Genomic DNA, 21448 nt, shown 5'->3' with positions numbered 1-21448 from the left:
GCCCAAAAGAAAATCATTAATCAGAAAAGGCATCCACTTGGTATTTACATGCCCACCTTTCTCTCGGTCTTCATCACTAACCATAGCTTCCCAGTCATCCAAACCTGCATCTTCTGTTTCTTCTTCTTCCTCCTTTTCTTCCGAAACTGAGAAATCCAAAATAAAATTAATTAAAAAAGGAAACAAGCCAGCAGCATATGAAGCTTTTAGATGCCCTTTACTTTGACATACCCACAATTGCCACTTTTAAGCTTGCTCCTACCATAATTCTACCAAATTATCTCTAAATTACCAAATAAACAGTTTCTGACAGACAAGCAGGAAAAAAGAAAACGAGCAAAATTCACTAACGCTGCATACTTAAGAAATAATCTTCAGTTCTCTCCATGAAGTTATAACTCTAGCACCTTTGCCTACCAAAACTTATTTTTGGAACACATAGCTAAACTACTATAGATTCAGTTCCTGTCTGCACATCTTATAAGCATCTGCTTAATAAACACTACCTAAATCTCTGCCAAAGCCACGTGCCTTGAAAGGAGCTGCCCAGTTAACAGTCACGTGTAAAAAAGCAACAGAGAAACAGGAAAAGATTTTGGTTACAGTACTAATTTTAATTAGTAGGAAAACAGTATGGTATCTTTAAAAAGTGCTGTTTTAAGACTGCAGGTGCCTTAACATAACTATACAACACCATGAATTCCAGAAGCATTAAAATATTCATTCCCTCAGAAACTCAGCCACACATCTGAAGAGACTGCAGCTCTTAAGAGACGAATGGAAAAAAAGCAACCTCCAATCCTCTCCAAAAGAGGCATTAAACAACGTATGTGGTGCAGTACATGGAAAGTCACGAAATTTCAACTATTTGAAACCAACAGAAGGAGTAAATACCAGTCTGCTAGAACATTAACTGAGAACTAGTGTTCTGCCAGAGAACCCTTCTCCTTCATGGCAATGGAACTGTTCCTTCAGGAGAGAAATCAAACTAGAATTGGAGTACATACTCAGCACATAGCTAGAAGCTTTCTCAGTACTTGACTGGCTTAAGAATAAAGGTAACAATTGAAGTGGAGTCTCCTGGCTGAGGAAGAAGTCCAGTAGGATGTTATTTTGCCAACACAAGCACCGTTTATAGGCAAGAATGACAGCAACAGTCACACATTAGGCTGAAAAGCCTTGGTTTCAAAAGCCAATCCGTATCCACTGCATTAAGCACTTGTGAAAACAAAACACTCTGAATCAAGAACACAATCACTGCGAAGATTGCAGGATCAATACCAGAAGGGGACAGGGTGAACGTGCTGCCTCTAACAGCTGACAAAGCAGACTTTTAGAAAGCACACGAGAAGTGAAGGGAGCTGATCATAAGGCACTGAAAGTGCTTATATGTCATGGCTGCATAAGCTAACGGAAGACTCTGGTATACCCAGAATATGGGACCTTTAAAATCTCACTTTCTGAAGCTCCATGCCCTTTTATTCCATGCAACTTCATCAGTTCCTCTTGGGGGAGGTGGGGGCGGGAAATCAGTAAGTACCTTGAGAAAGGATGGCCACTCAGTGCCATTCAACAACACACAGGGTTTTAGAAAAATATTTGCCACACCGTACCACCACACAACAGCCTTATTGTATATTTTAACAACATTACTACTGACCTGTTTCTACTGGAAGAAGAGTCTCTTCTTTTACTGGTGTTTCTAGTTCTATAGCATCTTCAGCTGGGGAAGTTACCTCCACAGTTTCTGAAGTTGCAAGAAAACAAATTAACTCCTACATTCTCTCAAAGTAGAAACCAACCTAGTTAGAAGTTAAATGTTGTGCTGTATGTCTATTTTTAAGTTGTACCGTTACAGGAAAATTAAATTCAAATTTAATACCAAAACTAACCAAACACCCACTTACCGATCTGAGTTAACTGCTTGGGAGGCCAAACATTTCTCAAATAACCACCACATTTTAAAAAGATGTGGAGGATAATCGGTCAGTTAATGGCTAAAAGAATTACCGTCACTTTTGAACACAAGATTCTGGGATTTCTTTAACAGCTAAACAGAAAATATTGGATTCAAGTAATTATTTTTTAAAATCAGTGAATAAGGTCTTGAAAAGAGTCACAATACCACCACAATAAAACCATGAAGCACAATAGTCAAAAGATTCTTGCACATTCAACTCATTCAATCTATGTCTAATTAGTATGATAAATTTTAAGTTTAAAGTTTCAGTTTTAAGTTTTAACTTAAATTCTTCGGGTTTTTTTGGTTTTGTTTTTCAATTAAAGACTTGATAGCTTTCAGCTTCCAAAACCACAAACATCTTTGTGCATAAGAAAACAGAAAACCTATCTACAACTTCAATATTAAAACTGGCATCAATCACCCTTCATCTCAGGGGGCCAACTTAGACTTAACAACAAGTCATTGTTATTTACACTTCGTTGTATTTATTCTACATAAGCACAAAAAAAAAATCCAGCCTCACATTCCTAACAGTGTTACATTCTATACAATACTTACAAATTCTAAAGACAAACTAGATTAGAAAAAAAAATACAATGGTCAAGTACACTGTAAAACAAAGGATAAAATAAGCAGTCTTCCAAACATTTTTGTGATCTTAATGCATCAGCACTTGCATGGTGGGGGTGGGGAGACAAAGGAACTCGCAGGCACCCTGACATGCGATTAGTCTAGGATCAACTGATTTATTCTATAAACATTTGATGAACTGTGACTGATTTGTTAAGTATCACCGTATGCAAACCACACCTTCTTTATTTTCCTGCTGCTGCTGCTTCTTTTTCTTTTTATCTTCGTATATTGGCCTCTTCTTTGGCACTGAGTCTTTAGATGGCACTTCAACACCTGCAAAAGTTAAGAAAAAATCCAGGTGATTACTTGCTAAACATAAGGTTTGGTTTAAATAAGATGACATTTTCCAGAATTGGAAGGTGAAAGAGAAGAAAGAAAGAGTAGAAACTAGATTCAATGCATTTTCTAGCTGACAAAAATCTGAGTCCAATTTTCAAAAGTAACAAAACTTGAGTGCTGTTAAGTAGTTCAAGTTCTCTGAATGCTCTCACATAATGCCCTATCACTAAATGGAAAAAAAGTCAGACCATAAAACTGCAGATTTGAAAATTTCCACCACATTTAAATAGGCTTTCATGAACACACACACACCCCTCAAGTTTACCAAACAACTGAAAATCCTCTATGCTAGAATTCATTTTAAAACAGTCTGCCAGTTGACCTAATTTCAGACAAAAAGACTTCTCTTATCTGCTCCAAATTAAGTGTAGCATTTGTTAGTAGATAGCATTTTGCCTTTTGCTATAAATGCTGTATTTTTAAAACACCACAGATTTGTTTTAGTTATGAAAATAATGACAGTCTGAAGTCATCATCATTTTCACCTCACCAGAAAAATACTGGAAGGGATTCAATTAAAAGCAGAAGTTTGGTGCAACAAGTGTATCCTTTAATTACTCCAGTACTTTCTATAACATTCAGAATTCCTTTGGGTAATTTAATTTACTGAGATTTTCATAGAAATCGAGTTGTGGCAGCATAGAAGCAGGACTCTAAACTGCAACAGCAATCGCAGAGCTTGTACTAGCTACAGAGATTCCTCACTTTTTCCCCCCCTCCCTCAGCAAAATGAGACAGTGGTTCTCTCCAAATATAAAAATAAGGACATTCAACCTCTGGAATTCACTTTTTTCCTTAGCCACGTGGACAAGTTACCAGAAACTAAGCAGGATATGGGCTTACAATGTATCAGACACAGGGCAGCATACACTTACATCTGCTTCACAGCAAGGGAGAAGCAGGTATTTGACTGAAAAGCAAGACAGTTTCTGTACTCTCTCCCCAGAGAAAACGCAAGAAGATATGCGGTTCCTATGAACTAGCTGGGTTGAGGTTAAACAATGATCTTTAAGTGATCACATGAATTAACCCAAGAGGACTCAGATCAGTGGCCTTCCAAGATCTGCTGCTGCTTTGGGACTGAGCAGTCAAAAGACTGGTATAACTAACATTTTAAAACTGTAAGTGAAATGTACTAACAAGTCAGATATTCAAGGTGCAAAATGTAAAACATTTAGAGCTACTAACAAAAAAGTGCCACTCTGCCTCCCTTGACAGATTTACACATGGATTTACTCAGTATTTGCACTCCTATCCCCAGGTAACAAAATTCAAATGCAAAGAGCAGTAATGGGTATGAAATGCTATTGCTTACATTACAACTTACCCTGAGCTTGGAGGAGCTTAAGAGTAGCCTCCGCTCTGGCTCTGGCTTCTCGTTGAGCTTTTGTTAAAAGTTTTCCCTCCTTCTTCAAACGCTCTTTCCTCTCTTTTTCTTTCTGTTTCTTTCTTTCTTTCCTCTCTTGTTCTAATCTTTCCTAGAAAAACGTTACCAAAAAAACCACACAGAGATTTTAAAGTGCACTTTACACAACCAAAAGCTGGCAAAAGTATGTTTCTAATCAATAGAATATATATTAAGGAATAATCTGGCAACTGAGCCATTGGCGCAGAGGCTAAGATCACCACCTCCCTCATTCTATCCTCAGAATAAGATATGAGGTACCTCCTCTTTGCGTTTAGCTTCCAGTTCCTCCAGCCGTCTTATGCGTTCTTCTTCCTCTCTTTTTGCCCTTTCCTCCTCCTCTTTCATTTTAGCCAAGGCTTCTTGCATAGCTTTAACTGTGGCTTTACTAGGACCCTTTTTCTTCTCTTTTTCTTTTTCTTCCTTCTCACCTTTCTTTTTCTTCTTGTCTTTCTTCTTTTTGTCCCCCTCATTGTCATCAGCTGCAGATGAAAGAGGCATGCATGCAAAGATGCCAGAAATTTTAGAGACTGCAAATACAGTTAATGTTTCAAGTACTACACAAAGATCCAAATATAAGAGACTTTGGCTAACATATAAGCACTTCAGATTGAAAAAATAAGTCTGTCTATTAAATTACAAAGACAGAGCCTGAAGTGTTCATGTAACAGGTATCTAGGAATAACTGGGAAGTGAAAAAGTGTTTGGATTACAGAACTGTAAGTCTACGTTGTAATGAGAATCACTATCTGTCTTTTGTTTCCCCATGTATCTGAACAAACCTCAGGCCAAGAAAAATAGCCACATGTTAGCCAATGTAAAAAGGCAGAAAAGGTTACCAAATATCTAGTGTTCCTGATTTACAAGAAAGCAGCAACTCATCCTCATGGCCTGCCAACTCTTTGGCCTTTTTTTTTTTTTAAATAAGTTTTTAAATTATAAGGGTTTTAGAAACTTTGTAACCAACCTTCTGTTGCAGCAGGAGTCTCTCCCTTTTCCCCAGGGGCAGAGGCTTCAGAGGAAGCCTTCTCTTCAGCTTTCTTTGGAGCTTCCTTCAGCTTTGCTGGTTCTTTACCAGCTTCTAATTCTTCCTTCTCTTTCTGTTTCCTCAGTTTGGCTTTTTCCTCCTCACGTTTCTTTCTTTCGCGCTCTTTTTTTTCTGCCTTCTTTTGAGCTACTGTTTTTACCTTGAATGAAGGCTCTTCTTCCTCATCCCCACTTTCAGCAGCAGGAATGGGCTTTGGTTTTTGGTTCTTCTTTTGTCCTTTTTTAGGATGGGAGATCTCATCCGATTCATCACCACTCTCACCTGTAGACACTGCCCCTACACGTTCTTTGCTTTTCTTAATGTTAGTTTCATCTTCTTCTGACAGGTCCTGCTTTTTATTCGACTTCTGAGTTTTCCCTTTGTTTTTCTTAAGCAGCATCTCATGATCATCATCATCACTGCCAGAAAGCATTTCTTGTTTTGCTTTCTGAATTTTTTTAGATTTTGTATCTTTATCTTCGCCTTCCTCACTGTCATAGTCATTTTCAAGACTGGTTTTTTTACTCTTTCCTTTCCTTTTTTTGTCTTGTTTTGATAAGCCGATTTCTTCGTTTTCAGCCTAGTAATAAACAATTATATAATAATGCCATGAAAAATGATATGCTGTGCATTCTGAGATGCAGCATTCAAATCTCAAGAAAAATCTTCTCTTACTGAAGACAAAGTTTGAAAAGCAGTAGACTACAGTGCTTTTCTATTAAGGTACTACAAAGCCCCTAATTAAATTTTATTCTGCTTGGTTTTGGATAATCATCTGCATGCAGACATGGCTTCTGGTAAAATTTGTCACAGTTGACATTTAATATGAAAACACGAGCAAGCGTAATTAAAAATAATATACAAACTGCTAAGTTGCACCGAGGACCTCCAACTACACTGCAGCACGAGAACTTCTCCGGGACAGTTGTGTGTGGTAGTCCAACTATTTCTTACTACATAGCCCACCTCCCTCACATTGTTCACCTTTCCTGTAGAAGGTTCCCTGTCAGCTTTCCCTCCTTGCGTCTCTAGTGACAGTTCTTCCAGCTCCTTCAGGATATCATCTTCACTAAAATAAGAAAGAAGTTACGGGACTCAAATAACTGAGTTTGTGTATAACAGAACAAAATAAGACAGACAGCAAAAAATATTTACTCAAAATCCTGTTTCTTCTTTTCTTTTTTCTTTTTGCCTTTAGATTTCTGAGGCTCTTGCTCCTTTGCAGCTCCTGCACCTTCTATCTCAGCAGCAAGGGCATCGATATCAATATCATCTTTTGCACTAAAATGCAAAGGAGAAAGCAGGGTTATCAAGAGTTCAAGTTAGTTAAGTTACGAAAGTAGAAGCCATCTGCATAAAACAAAAGCTTTGAAATCTAAGATCAACCAGAGAACGTGAGCAATGAAACAGCAAGAGAGATGTTTAACAAATCATTACTGAAATCTTATTTCTCCCAGTATGCTAAAAAAAAAAAAAAAAAAAAAAGACCTCATACACATTTTAGGGTTTCAGCTCCCTTCAAGAAAAATAACATATTCAGTTCTTGCAATACTGACTTAGAAACTTTAGATGGGAGATTTGCTAAAACTTTTTGGAATAACATAATTACAACTTCAACATTTTTGTTTGGTATTTCTGGAAGACAAGTTGTTTAGCCATTCAAACCATAGTAAGCACGACTGATGGAAAAGCAATCTCCCTCCCAAACCGAAAGTATAAAAACGAAGCACAAACAGAAGTAGCGTTGCAACTCAGTAGCCAGCAAATTCTATTAAAAAGCATTTATCTGCTCCTTTAAACATCCTTTCGCATGAAACAAAAATTTACTGTATATTTTGTGGATAAGTGGAAGATAACATAAGATAAATAAGTGGAAGTTCTTCACAGTTTCCAACTCATCATAACAGTTGCCCATGCTCTGCCATCAGGCAGAGAAGTTTCATCCTTATCCGTCAGGAAAAGAAGTCAGACAAGAGGGAACATAGTACACCTCCTTCCCCAAACTCTAAAAACAGATCAGAAAAATACCAACAAAGTTGCAAGGGATCATTTCCATCACTTCCTTAGGGTCACTTCTCCTAGGCCTAAACAAACTCACAAAAAAGTTTCACTAGGTATTTGACCTGTTCCTTTTCTCATTAGATCTGATTCTATCAAGTTTTTCTTTCAAAAAAAAAAAAAAAAAAAAGGTTTCCTTTCTCAGTATAATCTCTCATCGGCAGCAAAGCAAAAGTGGCTCTCTTCTGTCCTTTATCAATAGTTGTAGTTCAGCATTTGAAAAATGCCTTTTTTCTTTTTTTTTTTTTTTTTTTGCTCAGTCCTGTGAATGCAAGTAAAAGAAAGCACTCCACTCAGAACAGGTTTTACCAAGCTATTGCACCCCCGATGCAATTGCAAGAAAGGAAACTTACCTATTCCCTGCTGCACACTTAAAAGTTCTATGCTTACAGGCAATTTACTGCTCTATTAAATGAACAAATATTAGCATGCTACTTGTATCACAACTTGCAGTTTCAAAAAACATTTCATCACTATGCTATCAATATCTCAGCTAACTCCCTCTTAGACATGCAGGTGGAACACAGTTCTTCCATTTCACAATTTCAGTCTACATTATTACCACCCAATTATGTCAAACAGAAAGAAAAAAAGTTGGCCCACCAAATATCTGACACTATCCAGAAAATAGGGGAAACATTTTTTCCAAATCCAAAATCTGCATGATACCAACAAATCTCTCAGTTACTAGATCTTCAATCTTGCCAATTTAAATTTTTGATCACTTCTGGATTTGTAAAAAATTCAGCCTTTTATTCAGTTTCAGAATCTTGAAAGGAATACTTAAGTCAAAATTTCATTTCCCTTCACAGAATCTGAGGGCTCACAGAATCATTTTAAAAACCTTAGGTGAATGCCCACATTCACAAATTCATTTTATGCCAAAAAAATTGGGCATAAACAAGTCACTAAATAGTTACCATCTGCGACAGCAGTAAAAATACTGTTTTAAGTACGAAGCATCAGTCTTGATCTTTAAGATTAAGTTTTCTTTTATACAGATCAACTGTGTAAGATCAACTAAAAAAACAACGCAATATAGCACCTCACTGTACAGCATCTTTACCAGAGATACTTGCCTTTAGTTAAAAAGAAAAAAAAAAAAACAAACATCCAATCCCTTGCGCGTCTTAAAAATATCTAGTGGTACTGGCTATGTGCTGATACAATAAATAACACATCTCAAAGTGTAACTCTCACAAATCATTAATGCAAGATTTTTAAACTAATCCTCCCCACTCCTGAGAAAATATCATCTTTTTTCGGCCATTTGCATCTTTAAAAACTTGAGTTAGTATTTCACCAATTCAAGAGCCATTTCAAAAAGCAGTTTGACTGCTTGTGCACTAGGAGTAGCATAGACAATTGGAATACAAACCTCAAATATTCCTACACCCAGAGGTAAAGTCCTAATATCAGGCTGAGTACATTACATGTATCGCTACCTATAGGCCTTCATATTTCTTTCTGTAGTAAAACATAGCATATCAGTTTCTTAAGCACACTTCCTTTCTTCCTTCTACTCTGGGAGCAATAGAGTAGACTGAGCCAAACCAAGCGTGACAATTTGAAAAGAACAAGATATACGCTCTGCTACTACTACAGACACTGCTGTACTGCTCCCACTACTGTAGGATCTTAACCATACCATTATATAGATGTTAAAGAGGCAAGCCTTTTGAACAGCTTTACAGAAAGTATGTCCAAAATATTTAGTTTTTATGCTACTAGCAAAGAGAACGCTAGACACAATGCTTATGGCACCTCTTGTTTTCTAGGATACAATCTTCCAAGGCAGGTTTGAGGAGTTTGTTCACTTGTTTTTCAATGCGCTCCTCATTGCAAACAAAGGCTGAAGAGGAAAAACTTCTTTGAGGAAAATATCTGAACTCAAACATTGAAAAAAACTAATTCATAGACATTAAGCTTTAACACTCACAGTTTAGGATAAAAACTGTTCAGCTGTCACGATAGAAGCACAGATATAATAAGAGATCCTTTCTCACCTTGGCTTCTGCTGCTTAACAACCGAAGGTTTCCAGGAAATCTACACTTTTCCCTACATTAGCATTTGCTAAGTGACATACAGCAGGCTTTAAACATTTCAGTCTGGATGAACTAAAATAAAGTTAAGGCCATATGCATTTATCAGCAGTACAGAAGATTATGATTCTTCTTCAAAACCATAAAGCAAGAATATCTTCACAAAGCCAAGGAATTCAAATGCCAGCTTCCATTACAAGAGTTTGTTTCCATACTGACCTTGAATTTCCTTACCTTTTAAAAGTGTGGTTTAGGACTTCTAGCCAATTGAGTGGTCTCAAAGATCTTTAAGTATATCCCACAGTCAGCAACCTAATTATTTCATGAGAACTCATACTTCTAATTCCAAATAATAATTCTAAGCATCACTATTCTAACAATATTCCACTTGAGTTTCATAATAAAACAAAGTAGAAAAGGAGACTGAGAAGGTGCTCTCTCTTCTCCTGGGGAGATTTTTTTTGTCAGAAGGAAACCACTGCATTTAAATATGTAACAGGACAACTTCTTTCCTACTGACATTGGAAAATGCACCTAGGAATCTTAATTTTTTTCCAGTAAACCTTTTTTAAGCAGTCTTCAAATGCAAGTTTCAAAAAAACACAAATTATCTTCCAGAAACCTCCTCCTCAGTCCTCTAAAGCATCTCCCCCATTCCCTCTTGCCCCTCCATTCAGCCTATGCAAGGATCCTGACCCCAACCCCAAGACTGCCCAATAGGAGGCCTGAAATCATTATTATATGCAAGTCTTTCTCAATTTTGTCCCGAAATCACTTTCTTGGGAAGACCTTCTATATAGACTTCACAGTCTAACCAACTTAGGCCACTGAAGCTCATAATGTTTTTGGTTCAAGGGAGGTTTGCTGATGATTAGATTTACACACTGAGATTTCTCAGTGTTCTCCCAGCACAAGAGGCTCAGTGAAGTCCAAAAAGCGAGAAGCTGAATGCAGAGTGCTACTGACTGCTGAGAAGGGGTCATTTGCCCAATTTTCCTCTACCTCTGCTTTGGAAGTGAAGCCTGAGCCACCTTTCTTACTCATGCACTTTTGCCTCCAGCCTCTATTTTTCCTGCCAAATATGATGACAGTTCATTCATGCCCTAGTGCTGATATTGCTAAAGCAGCATTTGAATGCAGTAAAGTAGCACAAGAGTTAGATCTGTAAATAAAGTAAAAACACCTAAACAAGCAATTTTCAAAACATTAACTCGTTGCCAATGTTCCTCCACGGACATCTGTGCTTAATAAGGGGCAAAACTACGCACTACAGAAGATGTAATAGTCATGCTAATTATAAAGGAGGTATCAGTAATCTGTAACTGCATGCAGAGATCATCATTTCAGCCAAACAGTTTTTTCCTTCAGAAAGGAATCACTGCACTCTTCCCTCTCCCCCCAGCACGTTTTCTGTGTTCCTCCTATATAATTTCACTGCCTTTCACCATTTAAAACATGATTAAGGCAATCTAAAACTTCAATATATTTTAAACATTAAAAGTAGTATAGAAACATTAACATACCTTATACTGAAAAAATATTGACCTAGAAAGGACATTAAGAAATCATCTAGTTGAGTTTTTTTAAGTTGAGGTTGCCCAAAAGCATTCCAGTACAATTTGTTTGTATAGCCTACTGAAACTCTGCAGTACATAGGGAACGTGCAAGCTAAACGTTAATAGATTCCTGGACATTCAGTGGGCCACTAGTTAAATGGTGCTGTAGTCCTCCACTTCGTACCATCACTCCACACCAAATCAGGACCAAATATACTCAGATCATCCGAATTTTTAAGAGAGGGGTGAACAACAAAGGAAATTCAGCAACATTCCTCATGGAGTCAAAGCATCAAATCAGGCTAATGACAGAAAGTGACACTCAAAAATCCAACCTAAACTAATTACATTGCACATTAAACCAGAACACTGGCAAATAAAATTACATTCCCAAATCCAGACTACAAGGGAAAGTGTGAAACATTTTCAGTGTTAAGATTAAAACAAGGTTAAGAAATAAATGAAGAGCTGTCACCCACCTCTGCTCAGTCAGATGTGGAAAGATGGCCAGCAGCTCTGTTATTTATAAGATCCCAAACAGTTGCAAGCTATTGAATCAGAAAAGTGAAAAGTCCCCTTGACTGATAGGTATATGGTTTAAAAAAAAAAAAAAAAACACACCACTTTCTCCCACTAGTTGTCTTCCTAATGCGGGAAGGAAACATTTAAAACCACAGCACCAGTAAAAAAATTAATTATAACATCTAATTAAAAAAATAAAACAACACATATTTTGTGAGGTATTTAAAAAACCCACAGAAGAGGCAAGCATGGTTTTGGAGCAAGTTCCTTTTCTGATGCAATGGCATGCAACAGCTAGAACCTAGAAATTCCATGTGGATGCTATTACAAGGTCAGAGTTCACATTAAGGAAAACTTAATTTAAGGATGTTCAAGCTTATATTAATCTCAGTTCTCGTATACTATGGCTTGCTTTAGTCTTTTAAAGGCATACTTTGCCATTTTGCCTGTAAACTTTAAATTTTAAGTTATACAGCTTCTAAGACTTATATGCAACTAGAAGCCTGTGTCTTTGCAGGGGCTAGAAAGTTTTCAGATTTTAACTTTTCTTTCGCAGTCTAGGATATTACAGCAGTTAATTAGCATGCATCTCACCAGAACAGAAGTCACCGTGCTGTGATTTAAGATTTAAAATTGTAACTCTGAAATAAGCTAAAAACTAATAACTCCCTAACCAAGAAGTGTTTCGGAACAGTTCTAAGTTCTTTTTAATTATTTATCACCTCTTTGCTCCAAAAGAGCTTAAAAAAAGACTCCAAATATTGGCACAATATATTCAACACTAGGGATTTCTGTGTCACGAGGCTTCCACACCAATGACAATTACTGGATACAATATAATCTCCCTTTAATAAACAAATCTAGGCATAGAAATTCAGAAAACTTGTTCAGTATTGAAAAACTTGCTTAGTCTAGAAAACCAGACTGAATGCTGAGAAGAGAGGACTACAGCTATTAAAAAAAAAAGTTGATGGACTTTCATTATTTTTCTTTGCTCAGTGAACTTCTGCAGCTCAAATGCTTAGCTGTCCTTCCTCGTCAAACAAGCCCCTCCAGCTTTCCACACAGGTTCGAGCAAATGAAAGGCTTCTGAGCCAAATGACACCAACAGTGTTTCACAGATGCCCTCCAATAACAGGAAAGCATGTTAGCGGGACCACCAAACATGCAAGTTTTCTCCAAGCTCTTTTCTAAGATCATAAACAACTGTGACTTTGCGCACACCTATGATAGTACATATAATACAAAGCCCGAAACACAGGGTAAGCTTCATTATATAGGCAATGTGTTAAGAGATGTCATCTTGACAAGACAGTGGTAAGAAAGAAAACTATTAATCCTTAACTCATGCATGAACTGAAAGAGTGGAGCAATGGGATTAATTAGCAAAAGAAGCTGATTTGCCCTCATTTATATCAATCCAACTCCACTGCAATTAGTTAAATGAAACTACAGAAAAGAAACAACAGAATTATGTTAGGGTGAGAACAAGCCTATAACTGCTGGAAATCAAACATCCAGCTTTGCAAATGAAGTCAATAGGATAATGCTCTCCTGCTGAAACTGAAGCTCAAGTGTACATGCAGACTCAAAGATCACAAACACTTTCTGTTCCCTGACTGATACAAATATGATTAGTAATACTTGCCTTTATTTTAAAGCTGATATAATAAACTAAGTCAAATTATGCTAAAAGTATTCTAGGTTTTATTTAGGACTATTTTTAAGCTGTCTCTGTAAAGATGAAGGTAAAACCTCAGAAAAAGCCACACAATTAAAAGACAGAATAAAATGTATGTGTGTGCATGGAGTGAAAGAAGAGAGAGGAAGAGTAAGTTAACAGAGCAAGACAGTTGCATCACTGCCATAAACTCACTGCCTACATTCCCGCATAATCATAAGACTCATTTTTGCTGAGGCAACTTTCGAGATATTTCATCATTTACATGACACTAGCTCTTCTATCCAACTTCAAAGGAACATCACTGTCATTAAGTCATTTTCTTTTGCTTAAAAACATAAATAAAAATTTAAAAACCCTTGAACATCAAAAAGACTGAAAGAAGTTGAATCATCTATTTCCATGCATTTGGGTTTGTCTTAGTTTTAGTTAGTCTAAAACTAATACCATTAGGCAGGAGTCTTGATCATCGTTCCTGTAGAGTACATTACCCATCCTCTGTGTTTGTGGGTCATAAGCCCAGTAATAAGGAAAACATCCATTTCTAAATAGGAGCTCATTGCAAATTAGAGCAGTACTAAGGCTGAATGTCACAGTGGCAGCTGTTTAGTTTTAGGCATTAAGATAAATTGGTATAGTATCTTCCAAAAAGAAGTTCTGCTAGAATAGCTGGTTTACAAATGTTACAGGACAAACACTTTGAAAGTTATTTGTTAAGTATTCAAAACTATGCACCACCAGCTTGCTCGTTAAATGGGTTATGAAATACAAAATGCAAGCATTTGCTGGCTCAGCAATGCTAGTCAAGACATGAGAATGAAGCTGCAGCCTTTTTCTCATTCTTACCTATCAGAAAACAAACATGAACACCACAAATGTTTCACTTTGGAGTAGAAGGGAAAAACAAACAAACAACTTGTTTTCCCTGCTGAAAACATTTAATTACATATGCCTGGGATAGCTTGAAAACTGGGGAAAAAAATATGAACTCCAGCTCCACTGTACTCCTTCCTCAGCCTGAGGAGTGAAAGAGTATCCACAACAGCACCAGCTATGCGCCACTGCAGTTGACAGAGCTAAGGAAATAACTGCCCCAGAAAAGGCCACCTTCTCCTAGCCTTCTCCTCGAAGGACAGGGCAAAGGAGGGGAGAAACTTCCTCCTCCCTTCAGAGCCATGCTTGCCCCTTTAACCAGCTCAGGGAATCCTGCCGCCACAAGCACACGTCAGATAAGCAAGCTATCTTACAGAAAACACACATTTTCGTTCGCCAATTTTGTATCAGATCATTCACCTGAGTTGTACTGTGGGCACATAAGCACTAGATCCAATGCAAAGGAAGTGGTTGGAATGGAAGCCCACATGCTGCTGCGGCCAGCAAGAGCAAGACTACAAGGTCTGAAACAGCTCACAGCTAGACTGAGTTAAGCACAACATGAAACTACACCTTAACAGATTTTCCCTAGTAAGATGAAGGAAGCCAATAAAGTTTCCCAATTACAAGAGACAGCAAGGAAGTAAAACTTGACTAAAAGTGTAATTGTTTTTTACTCATGCTCTTAAGACAATGATTCCATCTTACAATATTAAAGTCATGCCTTCCTTTTCAGGCTAGCTGGGGAAGAAGAAGAACTACTAGTTAAGCAAAACCTTCTAAAAAAAAGACACAGAATCTCTTGGGGTATAAGTTGTTTTCTAAGAAAAAACAGAAAGCAAGTCTCCTTTACACGTCCCAGATTAAAAAAATAGACAAGCACACACACATGCTCTAGAAGTCCCATTTAAACAAAGCTATAGCAAAGCTTCAAGATAAAAAAGTCTCTTTTGTAGCTAGTAAGAGACAACACAGAGCTCTGGAAGAAAACAGCTCTTCAATGCTCAGTTTAAATATTTAGGTCCTAAGAGAACATAATGACTGAAAACATGCAATATGAAAAACTAAGTAAAGAACAAACATTCAGGCTTACCTGAATCAATTCCTTTGTTTAGGAAAAGCGCAGAGATGACGGAATTGAAATTACTTGCAAGTCTACTGTTTCAAAATTTCCATATCCATATTTATTTCTTGTTGTATATAGTCAAAACGCATCACAAAAATACTATTTAGATCACTTCATGAAACCGACTAGGTTCTCTACAATCTTGAAAAGCCACGGACGCCCACCTACACTAGCTATAATTAAACTCAAATCTGCACTTAACATTAGCATATTCAAAGAAACATACTTCAATATTAAGACAGCAGATCCACGTTTAAAATCTCACTCAGACGATTGTGGAAAAATATCTGAGATATGGGAAGAACAAGTCCTCAGTGCTGCAAACTTCAAAAACGTGTGTCTGTGATATATCAGCGGCTTTCAGAACAGAATAGCCACCAGTCTCCACTGTATTTTTGAGGGCAAATCAAGCTTCACGTTTAAACTAACTACGCTCACACAATTTCTGTGCAAGTAAAGCATTTCCTCTCCCAGTTTAAGGAGCTTTTTCCCTAAGGAACGTTACATAAGCATTAAAAGTTACTAGACTGGAGGTTTTGTCCAAAACCATAACATTGGCTCCTAGGCAGCTTTTATTTTAAGGAACAACAAACTAAACAGAACAAGTGTAAAGCAAGGCACACGAGTCCAGAGTCAGAAAAAAGTGATAGCACTACATAATTAAAATAGACAAAGGGATACAGAGCTGTCAGCTTGTCCTGCTTGACATAACAAGTGTCAACAACAGTAAACCATCCCTTTATTCTGAGCAAGGTTTTCCAGAGATATTCACAGAACCGAAAGAACAATTTCTGCAGGCTTGATGTATACACTATTTCCAGTTTTCATCAACAGTAATTATACATCAAATTTAGATGGCTTCATGATAGTAACAGATGAAGACAATCAAGAGTCAGACAAGAAAAGCTGTTTCTAACAATCTAATAGGTGTACTGTAGTGTTTTGTTTTATATTACTACAATTGCAGATATTTGAAGATCCTTATAGTCTTTCGATAGTACCAAGTAAAATACTTTGCTCTAAAAAAATCTAGAGGTATAAAAATAGTTTTCTTATAAATATGAAGTGTTTGCACTACAAAAATAGCTATTTTTTGTAACAAAAATACACATTTGCATAGAAGAGGCCAATATACTTTCCTAATAAGGAAATTATTTTGCATTATTGTATTTCATCTTTTGGTAAAAAATCCTGGCACTCTCCAGATGAGATTTGCAAAGCAGGCACTTCAAGGATTTATCAGCTGTTCTCCTTGTGGAGCTGCAGAACGCTTTGCTTGTGGAAATATTTTTGAGAAGCAGATAGCAACCGTTATTGTAAATTCTCTGGAGTACAGAACGTTTCAAAACTGCAGGTATTTGTAGGCTTTCTAGAAAATACAAGTCTCCACAGTACTTTCCAAGGCAACATTAAGAAGATTTTATTTAGCACACTAACAAGAAAGGCAGAAATAGAATATTCAGTAGACAGTACCAGCAGTTTAATTTGCAGAAGAGGAAGCAATATATAGCACCAGCAACAGCACTGTAAGTCTTATTTTAGCAGCAGTGTTCATTCTTGGCTGCAGAATCGCAGTTGGCACCTGTAACTTCTAAAGCAATATGCATGAATGATCAGAGTGGTATGCCTAGGCAACAGCTCACAATATCAAAGAGCACAGGAATGCACCTAAAGCTTAAGTACTGGAAACTAAAGAGAGCTAAGAGGAGAAGAGGAAGAAGACTCAAAGCTGGGAGAAGGGAAGAGAACCCATAAAAAGCTAAGAACATCAATCTGAAAGATTCAGATCCTAGGCAGGAAGTAATTTGTAGCATACAGTACATCTACTTGTAAGCATACAGCAACAGTCTGAGGCTTGAATTCAAAGCACAGTCCAGTAGTTTACAATAGTCCTTCTTCCCACACATTTAAAAAACACTGTATCAAACTTCCACAAAAACAGCATGGGAGAACCTTGGCGTACCTTCTGATGTTACAGCTCTCCAAGAACCAAAGCATTAGTGCACCACTCCCAGCAGGAACTAGATTACACATCAGAACACCCACTCTTCCTCTAGGAAAGCCTGGATATTCAGATGTCTTCTATTTTATTGAAAACGTTTGCTATGAAGTTCCATTTGAAAATGAACAATCAACACAACCATAAAAATTCCAAGTTGTCAATTAAGGCAACTTCCATATGGTGTAAGAGCAGCCTCTTACCATCCAGGACACCCTTCACCTTTGAAAGGGCCTCTGTAATGCACCCCACAGTTTTTCCTACTGTGACCGTAATTCTGACATTCTGGATAAATGCGTTCTTTATGAACGCATGCACAACCAAGAAGTGACAGGAGTCAACAATAAAGTCTCATAGGAGCATAACAGCAGGGGCACTGGTATATTAGAAACAGGTTGATAAGTATATTTGTTCATCTAGTAATATATATTGATAACAGGCAACAGTCCTACATTCCCATTCTTTCCCTGATCACTATAGCAGTCATCTCCCTCAGGGTCTTCTCCCTATGTATTTACATTTATCAATATTTAGCATAACGACCCCTACTTCATTCAGCAGAAATAACTAGAAAACAGAAGTCAAAGCAAAGGGGTGGGCCGGGGGAGAAGCAGAGTAAAGATGACTTGTACCTTCTGTGACTTGTCTCTATGCACCAGGAGAAAAGCAGAAAGACCTCCTTCCTTTCACCTCAGTTTTCAAACCCATATTCACAACATGGGCAACATACCACCTGCATCTTCCTACATGCTGCTTCTGTACTGTAAATTATGCCCTTGAGCTTTGCATGTTTTGGGAGAAGCAGCCAAAAGGAATATAAGGGATTGCAGCTAAAACAAAGCTGCTGGGGAAAAGGGAGGAAAGAGGAAATTATTAACTCAGCACAGTAAAAAAAAAAATTGAAATTGTAGGAGACAAAGCATGATTGGAAGCATTTAATTCCACAACGTCATTCCTTTCTCACTCTGCTAGGAACAGAATAGGGACCGATGGGGAATGTGGAAGGCCAACTCAAAGCTACAGGTTCAACTGTGTGATACATCCTCTCCTTAGAGGGAGCCTAACATTCAAAGGCAGGGGGAGCTGGGGGTGGAGGACAGGCAAGAGGCAGACAAAAAATAAAGACAAAAAAAGGTGAACTAGTAGACCAGTCTTGCATCATAAAATGAGGAGGGCACCTTTGCAGATAGCGAGATATTCCAAAATATCACTGGGCTTCTAGGTCCTTCCTCATTCCCAAACTCCTTCTTGTAAAACACGCCAAGTCTAACTTTCCCGTCCTTCTCAAATACACACCTGTGAATTCTTATTCCACATTATCCCTCCCACTACCACATAACCATGTAGCCCTGTAATATGGTATTGCCATTACCAGTAACAGGACATAAGCTTCATACTGAGTTTACAAGGCCTCAATACCTAAGCTTGTCAGGTTTGCTTTATCTGAACTCTCCTTGACCTGCCTGCAACTTTGTTTTGCCTGATTTAGCTGTAACAGCAATTTCTGTAACTGACCAGGTGTATATGCTTCATTTGTTTTATTGTTGTTTATCCTGGTATGGTACAACCTTAGTTTCATATAGAAAGCAGTAACAAGCAATTATTCTATGTAGAATAAGATATTTACAATTCTGATAGAATGATGTAGCGTAAAGAAATACAGGCCTGGTATGATAGCAGAGGCCTTGAGAAGTGGAGACACAGGATGCAGCAGAGGAGTACAGGCATGCCACGATAAGAGCTGGGGCGCAGGCTGGCACTGGTGACCCTACAGCTATAAACAACTCACCAACGGTCAGTTAAAGAAATGCAGACCTGGAGCTGGACAAAACTGCTTTTAGGGGTAACAAACGGAACAAAGAAATAGTATTTAACATGTAAAAGGCACCATGTATAGTAAATATGGATGTAATGCAGAGCTGCAGACCAAAGAACAAAGGTGTAAAAGTACATAAGCAAACATATAAAAGTGATCCTAAGTGGAGCCGAGAGGGAGGAAGAATTCATCAACACAAACAATCATATTCCTCTCAATGAAGGACTCCAGACACTGACAACTTGCCATAACATGCCATCTCCACCAGAACGAAACCATCAACCTTCAAACCCAGAGAGCAGTGGAAGGAGGAGTATAACACCAGGAAAAGGAACAGAACTAAAAAGTGTGTATAATGCAATTTAAATTGCATTGTTACTCTTTCTTGATCTGTATCAACTACATTCGGACTAATAACGATTACATCCTTAAGATTTCAATTATCCTAACAATAAACGTTTGGCTTTACTTATAAGGTGTGCTTCCTCTTTGCCCACAAATAAGAGAGTATAATAGCCAAGAGAGGCTCCTGCCCAGTAATCTACAGATGCACAGAGAAATACAGGATGAAAACAAGAAATCTGGTAGGCACTAACACCCCAGAAGTTTCCAATGATAGCAGTTGGTGTGCAGGGGAAGTGCCCCGAACAGCAGCATTTCTGTGTCTGCACAATAGTGGCATCTTCTCTATCAGATGTGAAGAGCAGCACTAGGCCTCCCTTCCTTTATAGGGCAAAAATCCAAGCTCTTCCTCTTCTTTCTCAAATCACACCTGACTCATCTCCTCACCCAGAGTCATTCCCAAGGTACGCCCGTGCAGTACAGCTAGTGAGACAAGCTGATAACAGTATATACTACAAAGTAACATATGGTACAGCAAAAGCTGGGAGAAGAAGAGTCAGACCAGATAGATCTTCACTAGCAAAACAGTCATTATCCAGAAAGATAGACCAGAAAAAAGTAGAACAGTTTACATTCTAACCTGGAGAAGGATAACCTTAGCTTAAACTAACATTTCTCTTAATGTTTTAATGCAATATACATCTAGACAGTCAAAAATGCTTAGAGAGAAGAAATAAAAAATACAGTTTTTTTTAAAAACACTAACAACAGGCAGCCATACTTCAAATAGAAAAAGGAGAGGGGCAGAAACCACAAAAAACACAAGTTCGTGAAAGAAGCTTCTTTGGGCACTTAAAAAAAAAAAACACACTTATTGAGTTAAGAAGGACACACAGAATGAGCAGCTGGGGTAAGAAGAGAAAAAAACACATACAAACTGTTTCTAATCTATACATATTTTAAGAGTTTCTCATTTAACTCCCTGTCAGTATTCAGAACTAAAAACACTTTGTAAATTGAGTACATATTTGTAGTATTATAATGACAAGTAACAATGTGCACTAACCTACTAATTTGTACATACGCAACATGATTCAGTCAGCAGTGATCCATATGGTAAATATGACTGCCTTTATAAAAATCTTGGGAAAAAAAATAAAAAGTGAACTGACAGGACCATCTCCAAGGCAACATGCTCACAGCTGTAGAGGAGATCCTCTTAAGATATTTCTGTGATTGCGAAATATTACTACCACCTGCACTTATTAAACACACGGAAAGCGCAAAGATACAGTGTAATCTACAGTATTTGGTCCCATTAAAAAAACAAAACAAACAAATAAACAAACAAACAGATCTGGGGGGCTAAAACTGAATCAAGGAGCTGTTTTTAAGCTAGCGTCTGGAACCTGCGCTCGAAAACCGCGTTCGCCACCACATGCTCCCGCATAAAATCCTCGGAAAGCGACTAACACCCAGGGAGGCACCTCTTCAAAGGCAGCGCAGCAGCCGACGAGCCGGCAGTCACCACTACTCAGGGGCCACGCCGGCGTCAGCCACCCTCCTTCCCCTCGGCCGCCCCAGCGACGCCAGCGGCGGCCCCAACGGCCGCCGGTCCCCTCCCCCCCGGCCCCGGCCGCCCGGGCCTACTCTGCCCGGCGAGCCCTCACGCGCGGCTCGGGCCGCTGGCCGGCGCTAGGGCCTGGGCGAGGGGCACCGCCGCGCCCGGCAGCGCCAACGGCCGGCGCGGCGCCGCCTCGAGCGAGGCCGCGAGCCCCGGCGGGGCCTGACTCAGCGCCGCAGCGCCGGCCCCGCGCCGCTGTCACCGGCCCGGGAGGAGGAAAAAAGAAGAAGGGGGAGGGGAGGGGGGAAAGGGCCCCGCCACACCTGTCCTCGCTCTTGTTCTTCTGCTTCTTGCCCATGGCGGCGGCGGCGGCTCCCCACGCTCGTCACCGGCCCCCGCGCGCGCCGGCCGGCCGCCCGCACCCGCGCGCAGCGCCGGGCATATGCCGAGCCGCCTCCCTCAGCCCGCCCCACGCCGCGCGGCGCGCAGGCGCCCTGGCTG

At 38.8% G+C, this 21448-nt stretch overlaps 1 protein-coding gene across 1 annotated transcript in view; it reads right to left on the bottom strand.

The window, feature by feature from the left end:
• Positions 1 to 21443, bottom strand: part of EIF5B (eukaryotic translation initiation factor 5B) — a 39243-nt gene extending 17800 nt beyond the window's left edge. Inside the window, exons 1-9 of the mRNA XM_068924281.1 lie at positions 21271 to 21443; positions 6523 to 6648; positions 6352 to 6436; positions 5308 to 5947; positions 4602 to 4822; positions 4263 to 4413; positions 2774 to 2869; positions 1661 to 1747; positions 57 to 146 (exon numbers count right to left, since the gene is read on the bottom strand). Coding sequence (XP_068780382.1) covers positions 57 to 146; positions 1661 to 1747; positions 2774 to 2869; positions 4263 to 4413; positions 4602 to 4822; positions 5308 to 5947; positions 6352 to 6436; positions 6523 to 6648; positions 21271 to 21305 — 1531 coding nt within the window. The 5' untranslated portion in view covers positions 21306 to 21443. The remainder of the gene's footprint in view (positions 1 to 56; positions 147 to 1660; positions 1748 to 2773; positions 2870 to 4262; positions 4414 to 4601; positions 4823 to 5307; positions 5948 to 6351; positions 6437 to 6522; positions 6649 to 21270) is intronic.
• Between the last annotated feature and the right edge of the window lie 5 nt (positions 21444 to 21448).

This window comes from Struthio camelus, chromosome 1, assembly GCF_040807025.1.
Source record: "Struthio camelus isolate bStrCam1 chromosome 1, bStrCam1.hap1, whole genome shotgun sequence".
NCBI lineage: Eukaryota > Metazoa > Chordata > Aves > Struthioniformes > Struthionidae > Struthio > Struthio camelus.
The sequence above is the reverse complement of the archived record's forward strand: the minus strand, read 5'-3'. Positions and strand labels throughout refer to the sequence as shown.